General features: G+C 35.4%; 1 protein-coding gene across 1 annotated transcript in view; it reads right to left on the reverse strand.

Moving 5' to 3' along the window:
• Positions 1–12,210, reverse strand: part of VWA8 (von Willebrand factor A domain containing 8) — a 389,692-nt gene that overhangs the window by 155,865 nt on the left and 221,617 nt on the right. The window contains exons 22-23 of the mRNA XM_025364717.1: positions 2,925–3,000; positions 584–719 (exon numbers count right to left, since the gene is read on the reverse strand). Of these exons, the coding sequence (XP_025220502.1) occupies positions 584–719; positions 2,925–3,000 (212 nt within the window). The remainder of the gene's footprint in view (positions 1–583; positions 720–2,924; positions 3,001–12,210) is intronic.

Raw genomic sequence — 12,210 nt, forward strand, 5'->3', positions numbered from 1 at the left:
TTGCATCAGACAAACTTAATTGCTCCTTGTAGTTTAAATACACTGACAAGATTAATCTCTCTTCATTTTTTTTCCTAACAATAACAACAAAAAGGGTGTGTGTGGGAGGGGGGCAAGAGATAATAAAAAACAGAGGATAACTTCTTCCTAAGGCAGGAGTGTGTGTGTAATATATATGTCTTTATATATACACGTGTTCATCACATATATCTGTACCTATAAAATAAAAAGTCCAGCATTTTTTATTATAATGAGCAAATTGAAAAAAAAATCATACACAAATAACTGAGAGATGAGTACAAGGGTTGTATGTTGGTATTGTCAGAGTAGAAAAATACAAAGTTGATTTGTACTAATACTACTACTAAAAATTTCAAAGATGCTTGCTGGCTGTAAAAGTAAAACTGACAAAGCTAGATTCAGATGTATTAATTTTTATAAATGATTGTCAATACAGGCAACTTAAGTTATATTGAACTTCGGCTTATTATTTGTAAGTAGGCACCCAGCTAAGTTTGTGATTTGATACAGAGATATAAACATTGTATGCATTAAAGGAAACATTGCTTTTTAAAATACTCACTTGCAACAATGCGTCTTCCATCTGCTAGAATCATTTCTCCATTTTCTACTAGAGTTTTTAAAATACACGTGACATTTGTTGGAGCTTTGTCTGCCTCATCTACTACCAGAATGTGACCCAACTTTACTGCTTTAACCTTTGAAGACAGAAAATTTATCATAAACAATTAAATGAAGACAGCCATTATTAAAACTTCATTACTTACTGCTTTGAATTTATAACAGCTGGCTTTATTTAAGTTATGAGAATACACACACACACACACATATCTATAGCAGAGCTGGAAACAAAATTTTGGGATTTCTACCAAAAGCTTCACGTAGTTACTAAACTGCCAACTCTACAGTAATCTTTTTATTTCATTTTAGTATTAAAATTATTCCCATGGTAGTGATACCCAACAACATCTCACACCCAAGAGTAGGAGAGATTTAAAACAAGTATAACAAATAGAGAAAGTGCCATGGGAGTCATGAAGAGTGAGACATTACAATCATTGTGGACATTAGAACACTGAATTTGTTAAAGCTCTTAAAAGAGTATACAATTGTAATAGACCCCAAATGGATAGGGCAGAAGAGGTGGCTACTCAAGACAAAAAGAATCAATGGTCAAACTCAAGAAATCCTGGGGCAAATCTAGAAATGAGTGACTATGAACAGTCTACGCTGGCTGAAGTAGAAGTTAAATGTGAGAAAAGGGACTAGAAGGGTAGACTGGGTGTCTACTGCTAAGGGTTTAACTGCCAGACCAAGAAATAGGTACTTCCTCGTTAAGTAATGGGATGCAATTTAATGGTTATGAGTTGACACATGATAGAAGTGGAGCTTGGAGCTACAATTTAGGATATTTAATCTGGCGACAATATGCAGAATAGTTTGGCTAAAAAGTGGTTTGGGAACCTGATTTGAGGGAGGTATGAAAAAAATGGAAATAAAAGGCATTAGACTGATTTGAAGGTTTTGTAGAGGCAGAATCTATAGTCTTGGCAGTTGCTTGGGTGGGAAGAGGAGAAAGAAAAAATAAAAGTCTTAGATTTAAGGTGACTGGGTTGATGGTGACAAGATGAAAGCTAGAGAAAAGTCTTAAAAACATTTTTGAGGGGTGGATAAAAGAAGATATCCAATGAATTTAAGTGAAAATCTCAAGATTAAAAAAAATAGTAAGAAATATAACGTAAAGTGGACCATATCCTAATTTTTCTCGTAGGATGGTATATTTTAAGAAAATACAGATTAAGAAATGAGCATTCCTTCTACCACAATTATTTTAAAGCATATTTTAAAAAAACTTATAAGAAATTTCTTTTTTAAATTTTAGGATAAAAAAATAACTGAATTTAAAACAAGAAAACATGTAGCTTCTATCCTCAACCCGGTCTTTGTTGAGGGAAAGTCAGGCCCAATCTGGGAGAACTCAGGCAGGAGATCCGAAAGACTCCACTCCCTGGGGTGTGGACCACAGAGGTTCCCATGATGACTTCTTTGTGCCATTACTGCAAAGGTGTCATGTGCACAGAGGGACATGCCTGGCAGGCTGAGATTTCTTTAGGTCTTGTGTAGGAAGTTGAGGACTGGATCTTCCCAGCTGTCTAAAACACTGGGCTAATATTTTATTAAATAGAACCACTTCTAAAAACTTTTCTAGAAACCTTACCTATTTTCAAACTGTATGCATTTGAAAATGATGGTAAACTTAAAAAAAAAATCTGGAATAGAAAAGAAATCAATAGAGGATTTCTCTCATTCTCTAAATCTCTCACTCTGAAGACAGAAGGACAAAATAGGAAAACATGTTATCTTCCCAATAATTGTGAGAATAAATATTCTCTCCTAAAATGAACATGAATGAACGCTTTCCAGTTAGGCTGAAATGTACTAGAATCTGATATGGTTTGGCTGTGTCCCCACCCAAATCTCATCTTGAATTGTAGCTCCCATAATTCAAAAGAGGGACCCAGTGGGAGGGACCCGATGGGAGATAACTGAATCATGGGGGCAGTTTCCCCCACACTGTTCTTGTGGTAGTGAGGAACTCTCACAAGATCTGATGGTTTTACAAGGGCAAACCCCTTTTCTTGGTTCTCATTCTCTCTTGCCTGCTGCCATGTGAGACATGCCTTTCACCTTCCACCATGATTGTGAGGCCTTCAGAGTCACGTGGAACTGTGAGTCCATTAAACCTTTTTTTCTTTATAAATTACCCAGTCTCAGGTATGTCTTTATAAGCAGCATGAAAACAGACTAATACATAATCCATGAGAGATCCATCCTCCAAAAACTGAAACACAACTATGATACAAAAATACACTTGAAAACATTTCTATGATTAGATTACTAACCAAAGGTGAGTCTTCATATACAATAAGTCCGTCTTTAACTGAAGGCTGAAGTGTAAGAGTTTGTACTGTTGTATCCCTAAAGTAAAACCAACACATTTTATAGTTAGTAAGGAAATAAGCTGATGATTGATCATGAATAAAAATACAGCACAGGTGCATTTTTAAAAAGATTTTTGTTCATCATCCTGCTTCCCCTCCCCCCCACCAAAAAAAAACAGCAAGTGAAATTTATTTCAGTAACAATACTCTGTAGACTTAATACAGTATAAATTACAAAGAATTTGAGAATTCATCCAGACTTATAGATGATCCAGGTTCTTCACTTCTCTTTTTCTTTCTGGTAATATCTCTTGTAACCACTTCACACCTCAAAATTACCTCCTGAGGGTGAAGAGGAGAAACTAAAATAAATTATATATATATATACACACACACATATATATATATATAAAATATAACATTTATATTGTTTAAATATAATTTTGATGGCAAGTTTGGTAATGATTGGTATGCTGACAGACAAAGCAAATCTAGGAATTACACATTCAGGCCCAAACTGCCATCACTAGGTGCCAAAGCCAGACTACCATACCGCATGCCAAGAATACTCAAGAATTACTTTATGGGGCCGGATGCAGTGGCTCACGCCTGTAATCCCAGCACTTTGGGAGGCCGAGGGGGGCAGATCACGAGGTCAGGAGATCGAGACCACCCTGGCCAACACGGTGAAACCCTGTCTTTACTAGAAATACAAAAAAATTGGCCAGGTGTGGTGGCAGGGGCCTGCAGTCCCACTTACTCAGGAGGCTGAGGCAGGGGAATGGCATGAACCCAGGAGGCAGAGCTTGCAGTGAGCAGAGACCACACCACTGCACTCCAGCCTGGATGACAGAGTAAGACTCCGTCTCAGGAAAAAAAAAAAAAAGAACTACTTCATAGGATTTTGAACATTTCTGTTGGAATTAAGGCAATCCATTATATTTCTTAAATCTACTTTTTACTATTTACTTGACCCTCCTTTAGATCAGGATCTTCAAAAATATTAACAGTTGGCCATCCTGATGTTAAGAGCCTCCTCACATGATGAGTTGTAACATTCACATCAAGTATGGATATTCTTGCCAAAATGTGTGTAAGGAAGTTGCAGGTGATAGGTAGGGTCAGATATTTTTAAGGGGATCAATTTTGTATCTTTGCCTTCTAGCTAAGATTATTTCCCACAGAGAATTAGAACTACTTTAAAAATATGAGTAGTGTCTTTGAAGAGTTCAAAGTTATTTTTTCAAACTACCCTACTTCTTATTCAAAGTAAAGCATGAAGTTGCAATTGTGTTGTTTCGACTATCTACTATGTACAGGACACTACTGGACAGTGAACTTCAGACCTTGATGTTATACTTGTGAAACGTACACCCAAATGCCAAACTTTACTATAATCTATTAAAATTGCAAAATGTGTATCTGTTTTTTACAAAGTAATAAATAGCACTTGACAATAAAAAACAAGATAAACTTAACATGTCATCAAATAACTGTTTTTCTTTTAGCAGAACAAATATAATAAAAATCAGTTGATTGCTTTGAGAGGCAGCTGTGGAGTAGTGCACAGAAGACCTTGGAGTCAGATCAATCAGGATTCAAATTCTTGTTTTGCCCCTTATTGGCCATGTGATTTTGGGTAAGTAATAAAGCCCACTCAAAAGGATTGCTGATAGAACACTGGGAAAGTGTCTAACACCGTATCTGGCAGATAGCAGGGGTGTAATTACATACCAGCTTTAGATATTTGTTATCATTATTGTTGTTGCTGTGACTGAAAGTTCCTTGCCTGCCTACCTTTCACTTGATCTTCAGTTTTTTAGCATAGATGGTACTTCTTGAAAAATCCCTTCCCTGACCTTTTGTAGACAAGCTTAGGTGCCCCTGCTATGTGATCCCCTTGCCATATATCCCTTAATTCAGCCCTTAACACACTATACTGTAAGTACTTGTTTTACTATCTTCCCACACAGACTGTAAGATCTAAGAATATAGAACATGTCCACACTGTCCCTCATTCTGTTCCCCATCTAGATGTCTGGCTCACTGGAGGAATTCAATAAATATTTGTTGAATGAATGAAATAAACAAAAAATACGAAAAAGTAAAAGTCAACGATGTAGTTTATAGTGCAGGATAAAATATACAGACTTCCAAATTTATTAGATCATTGGATTTTGTTTTTAAACAGAGAATCTGGAACCTACTCTAGTAAATGTTGGGTTAGAGTAAAGCTAATTCTCTTAGGGGTAAGAAATGGTACATTCTGGCCAGGTGTAGTGGCTGAAGCCTGTAATCCTGGCACTTTGGGAGACTGAGGCGGGCGGATCACAAGGTCAGAAGTTTGTGACCAGCTTGACCAGCATGGTGAAACCCCATCTCTACTAAAAATACAAAAATTAGCCCGGAATGGTGGCACGTGCCTGTAACCTCAGCTACTCAGGAGGCTGAGGCAGGAGAAAAGCCTGAACCCAGGAGGCAGAGGTTGCAGTGAGCTGAGATAGCACCACGGCACTCCAGCCTGGGTGACAGAGCGAGACTCCATCTCAAAAAAAAAAAAAAAAAAAAAAAAAAAAAAAAAAAGAAATGGTGCGTTCTAAGGAATGCATCTGTAGGTCTGTATTAGAAAGTATAGTCAAGTTGAGAAGGTATGTATGGGATTGACTAGTCAAGGGACCGAGGGGTTGATGGTTTATGTCCAAGATGGAGTTGAATTGGAACTTACGGTTGCAGTGGGTACCTTCCTCATCAGATTCCTCATTTTTGGAGCTTGAACAGGTATGCTGGCAATACAGTTATTGACAATTACAACTTTTAGACTGTTTGCCTTATTTGCATCTAACTTGGAAGGGTTCTCCTTCTAACTTGACCAAACAGTTTCTTCGGTTAATTCTCTGGGATTCTGGCCTGTTGCTGTTCCTGATTCCTATCCAACTCCCATCGCCATAATCCTGGCTCTCCTGGGCCTGGCACCTGCCCCCATAATCTACTGCTTCTTATGGCCCTAGCACTACACTTTACAAAGAATCTAATTTTGTTTATCTTCTCTAAAAAACAAATTAAATTATGTCTAAAAATAAAGCCCCGTGGGATGGTAGGGAAAGTGAAAAATACATTGTGGCAAGTTATTGGTGATTATAAATCTTCAGTATGAATAAAATGTTCCCTATGTAACAAATGGATTGTCATATATCAATTTTCTGTATTTATGGGTTTTATAAACTTACTGCAGGACATATATATATATATATATATATATATATATATATAGCTAACAAATTAATCGTTAAAGTTTTAAACAAATCAAGAACAAAGTTTAGTTAAACTTACTTATTGTTAATATTCTAGCAATAGAGAAGGGAGTGGATGAGGAAGGGAAATAGATGTGTTCACACAGATTTTTATAGTAATATAACGAATTTCTCACCTCAGCTTTCACATATTTAATGGGCAACAACATGTCATCTTCCAGCACCAAATAGAAAAAGGAACTCTTGCATCATTATTAGAAAGGAAATTCAGTTGTTATCTTAATAATTATTGAGCTTCATAGCAGATTAAGTAAATTCAACCTGAATTCTAATTTTAAAAAGAAAATGAAGTTGCTCTGTAACACTCGAATTCTGATAGCATACAACCTGTCAAATTAGATTTCTCAAAAGACTTTTGTGCTAGAAATAAAAATCACAGGTTTGAGAAAACAAGCACAAATCAGATGATTTTCAAAAGAGACTAAAATGAGAATAAATGCAAATGGGAAATGTGGCTTTTAGTGGAGTAGTACGTGAGAAAGAGAAATTTATAGGATAAAGGTGGTTTTGTTCTGCTTTTATAATAAGTCCCTTCATCTAGTACATAAAAAAAAAAGCAAAGGCTAGTAAAATATGTAAAATAATAATGAACTTAAGAAATCAGTAGGTTTATGTTTCAGTAAGTTACCCTCATTATATAAGTGGGAAACAATCCACTATTGTCTGCATAAGACTTAATACAATAAGAAAAGGCTCGATTTCCAAGATATACTATAAAATTGCAAACTTTAACTTAGTAAGTAATAAGGTGACTACCGTTGTTACAGGCAGCATAAACTGACTCTTAAAGACAATATAGTATTTCTTTTTCAGAGGGTGCTTGATTAAAATCATTGCTCCGCATTTATGGGCAACTTGGATAAAAAGATTAATTCTCCACACAAACAATGACCCTAAGAGAATATTTTATTTCCTGCAACTTCAATCCTCTTGTGAACTGTTCCTCTCAAAAACAGCTTTGAAATATAAGCGAATGAAAATTTAGTGTCATAACAATACTAGGGAGAAGAAAACTTAAAACACATTTTAGTCACATGTTCTTAGCCTAAAGCTTAAAAAAGAGATGTCTTTCCAGTACAAAACATTTATCAGTAATACTTGATGAATGAATTAGAATGTTCAGCTAAGTGTTGACATTTGTTATCACTGTTCTCACTTTTGACTATCTTACAAACTACAGCATCTATCCACTAAAGCCTGTGTCAATAAAGGGGCTGCTCAAAGGAATACCGTACTAAACTCTATTCTTAACTTTGGCACTTTAAAGTCTTTTTAAAAAATTAGAGTTATTAATATTTCAATAGTAATTTAAAATTATTCCACATGTAATAAAAGCAATTAAATTGTGTAAAGACCAAGTTTTTGTCAAAATAAGGAAAGAGAGAGCAAGCACGATCTGTTCTGAAAGATTGTTTATAAAGGTACATTAAGTTAGTATCTTCTAAGTTATTGAGGAGCACAATATCTAAAAATAGTGATGTTTACTTTAAGGATGATATTTTAATAACTTGTATCTTAACTCATTTATAGTTAGATTGATTTTAGAAAATTAATAATAGTTAAACGTAAGAGTGAAGGAAGAAAGAAGACACACAAGAGTTTCAAAGAGCTGACGAAAATCTTCTCTGTCTTTATAGTTCATTAAAATAGAAATGCCTATAGGAATGGTCCACACAATAATATGACTCAAACATGAGAAAGGAAAGACAGAATATGGAACAAAGGCAGCACTGAAAAAATGTTTGCCCATTTCTCCTTTTTTTTTTTTTGACAGTCTCGTTTTGTCGCCTAGGCTGGAGTGCAATTGCATGATCTTGGCTCGCTGCAACCTCTGCTTCCCAGGTTCAAGTGATTCTCCTGCCTCAGCCTCCAGAAGAGGTGGGATTACAGGCATGCACCACCACACTTGGCTGATTTTTGTATTTTTGGTAGAGATGGTGGTTCATCATATTGGCCAGACTGGTCTTGAACTCCCAACCTCAGGTGATCTGCCCCCCTCGGCCTCCCAAAATGCTGGGATTAAAGGAGTGAGCCACGATGCCCATCTGCTCATCATTTCAAACAGAAGTTTAATTATGAAAAGAGAATTAAATGGCAATTTTTACCAGTAAGACATAAGCCTAACATCATTGACTGAGAGAAGTAAACACTGTCAAAAGATATTTTTCAAGTGAAGATGAGTCCTTGGTATCAAGAACATAACTTTCACAAGACTTACTTTAAAATGAGTAAAGAAATAAAGATAAAGAGGACTAAACAGAATTATCACTAATAAAATAGAGTGGTACTTAGTAAAAGGTGATGTAAACAAGTTTAAGAATCCCTTGATGTTTACAGTCTGAGCTGTCCGCAGAGTAGTGGCATCCCATCCCCTAGCCCTATCTATAAAAGACAAATTCACTTTGCCATATTAGGCAAGAAACTTCCTTAGCCCCTCAAACAAAAACAGTCACTGTTAAAAGCGGTGTTGCTATCCGATAGAACAATAGGAGGGTATAGAATTTTGAACGGGAAGAACGTGTTTTCTTCTTCTTTTTGATTTCTATTGTACAACATGGTGAATATTTCTAGTTAATAACAGTGTTGCCTATTGCAAAATTGCTAAGTAAATTTCAAATGTTCTCATCACACATAATGTTAACTATTTGAGGTGATGCATATGTTAATTAGCTTGATTTAATTATTTCGCATTGTATTCGTAAGGTATAACATCGTTTTGGACTCTATAAATTTTTTTCCCCACACAACTCCCTCTTCACAGAACCCATAAGTTTATACAATTATACACTGTCAATGTACAATTAAAAAGAAAAAAGAAAAAAGAAGAAGACAAAATGAGCTATGATTATTGCAGTGTTGAAAACCAGCACCAGACTAAATCTGAGGTCTTTTCCTAGTTTGGTCAATCTCCTAACCTCCTGAAGCCCAAGATTACTCATCCCTACAGAAGGAATTAATGTAGAACACTGAAGAAATGTGCTAGTGTAAAAAGTAAGGAAGACAAAAGAGCAAGAGACAGAGACAGAAAGAATATTATTATACAGTGTTTTGAATATTTGGAACGCTTTGAGGGAAAAGTCCTTTTAGTATAAGTAAAATATTTCTGCCAAAGCTGCTGAAGACTCTATATTTTAAAATGGTTATTTTGTAGGGCAGTTTATTTAGTAATCAATCACTCATCACTAATATGCTCAGATGCAAAAAATCCAAACTATAGAAGGAAGGAAGACATTAGGGGATAATATTCATAGAATATTATCGGTGATACAACACTCTGCTCTTCAGAGGTAGGGTCTTGCTGGGAACAGCTGGTAGCAAAAAGCCACAGCAAAACAGTCACCTGATGGAAACTAAACGTTTCAAAATGTGTTTACAAAATCTACTTACCTCCACCACATCTCCTACTACTATATTAACACTATTTAAAAAGAAATTCTTCCAAAGTCAAAGCCATGCTGATAATCGAGTATTTTAACTAACTGAAAAAGTTCTAAGTTGTCCACTCTTTAGAAATAAAAACAAATCTACTAAAATAGTATATAGAAAAATGGATATTTTTTCTGCACTCTGAAAACTAGCTTTCCAGCTTGGTAAATTTTAGGCATTCAACATGACTTAATTTCTTTGCAGGAACATCATTTTCCTTTTTCCTGACAAAAAAGAAAGACAGTGTGCAGGTCCCTTATTTGAACAGAAAAACATATTTTCTAATTGTTTTTTGAAAAAAAAATAGAGGAATGAAATAAGGATAAAAATACAAAGTTGAATGAGGGTACAAAGATGCACACACATGCAACCAGCGGGTGTGGCTGATGAACACTGTACCCACCGCATAAATCTTTAGCAGTAAATACAGTATATATTACCTTTTTAAAAAGACTTTATCAATTAAGTAATAACATAAAAGTGTATAAACAGACAAAATTAGTGAGTGACCACTTTTTCATGTTAGGACTTTCTATGATCTTTTATTCAACAAATATTCATTGAATATCAGTGAGTACTGCTTTAGAGATTGGAGGAATGTCTGTGAACAAAACAGGTAAAAATTCCTTTTCTTGAAGACTTCAAATTCATACTACACTTAAGGGAGCTTATCTTACCAAACTAATAATGTACCATCTTTAGTACAGTACTCAATTTTGCATGAGATTAAATATCAAAAGATATTTTGTCAGAGGCAATTTAAAGAAATAAAGTTAAAATGAATATTTTTTATCATCAAGACAAATAACAAGCTAGTCTGGTGCAGTTTAAACCTACCAGAGGAATCAGGTTCTCTATGAAGTTGGTTAGGTATGTCTGTTTTGGTTAATAACCCAAAATACATCTTCATATAATACATGTTATCTAAAATTTACCATATAAGTTGCATTTTGTATATAGCATATTATTATTTGACACACTCTAATCCATGAATTATTTTATTCTCATTTTGGCTGTTCATCAACTAGAAAAAATTCCCAATTCTCTAGTTTTATGTTTATCAGACTTTAACCACCCAGGTCAAACAAAAAATAGTATATAAATAAGCACTATGTTTGGAAAACTCTTACCTTAAAGAAAATCTGTGTTTAAGTTTTCTATCATTTACCTGTTTTATTGAGTTTTTATGATAGATATTCATAAAGGAAGACACAATTGCATCATAGGAAAAACAATATATTTTGCATTTTTAGCAAAAGAAGTTAAACAATTCATTTCAACCCCTGCCTATCTTCCAGTGTAATTTTTTCTTTAATTTTCTATTTTTTTTTCATTTTTTATTATTATTATACTTTAAGTTCTAGAGTACATGTGCATAACGTGCAGGTTTGTTACATATGTATACTTGTGCCATGTTGCTGTGCTGCACCCATCAACTCGTCAGCACCCATCAACTCGTCATTTACATCATGTATAACTCCCAATGCAATCCCTCCCCGCTCCCCATGATAGGCCCCGGTGTGTGATGTCCCCCTTCCCGAGTCCAAGTGATCTCATTGTTCAGTTCCCACCTATGAGTGAGAACATGTGGTGTTTGGTTTTCTGTTCTTGTGATAGTTTGCTAAGAATGATGGTTTCCAGCTGCATCCATGTCCCTTCAAAGGACACAAACTCATCCTTTTTTATGGCTGCATAGTATTCCATGGTGTATATGTGCCACATTTTCTTAATCCAGTCTGTCACTGATGGACATTTGGGTTGATTCCAAGTCTTTGCTATTGTGAATAGTGCCGCAATAAACATACGTGTGCATGTGTCTTTAGAGCAGCATGATTTATAATCCTTTGGGTATATACCAAGTAATGGGATGGCTGGGTCATATGGTACATCTAGTTCTAGATCCTTGAGGAATTGCCATACTGTTTTCCATAATGGTTGAACTAGTTTACAATCCCACCAACAGTGTAAAAGCGTTCCTATTTCTCCACATCCTCTCCAGCACCTGTTGTTTCCTGACTTTTTAATGATCGCCATTCTAACTGGTGTGAGATGGTATCTCATTGTGGTTTTGATTTGCATTTCTCTGATGGCCAGTGAGGATGAGCATTTTTTCATGTGTCTGTTGGCTGTATGAATGTCTTCTTTTGAGAAATGTCTATTCATATCCTTTGCCCACTTTTTGATGGGGTTGTTTGTTTTTTTCTTGTAAATTTGTTTGAGTTCTTTGTAGGTTCTGGATATTAGCCCTTTGTCAGATGAGTAGATTGCAAAACTTTTCTCCCATTCTGTAGGTTGCCTGTTCACTCTGATGGTAGTTTCTTTTGCTGTGCAGAAGCTCTTTAGTTTAATGAGATCCCATTTGTCAATTTTGGCTTTTGCTGCCTTTGCTTTTGGTGTTTTAGACATGAAGTCTTTGCCCATGCCTATGTCCTGAATGGTACTACCTAGGTTTTCCTCTAGGGTTTTTATGGTATTAGGTCTAACATTTAAGTCTCTAATCCATCTTGAAT

Source organism: Theropithecus gelada, chromosome 17 (assembly GCF_003255815.1).
Source record: "Theropithecus gelada isolate Dixy chromosome 17, Tgel_1.0, whole genome shotgun sequence".
Taxonomy (NCBI): Eukaryota; Metazoa; Chordata; class Mammalia; order Primates; family Cercopithecidae; genus Theropithecus; species Theropithecus gelada.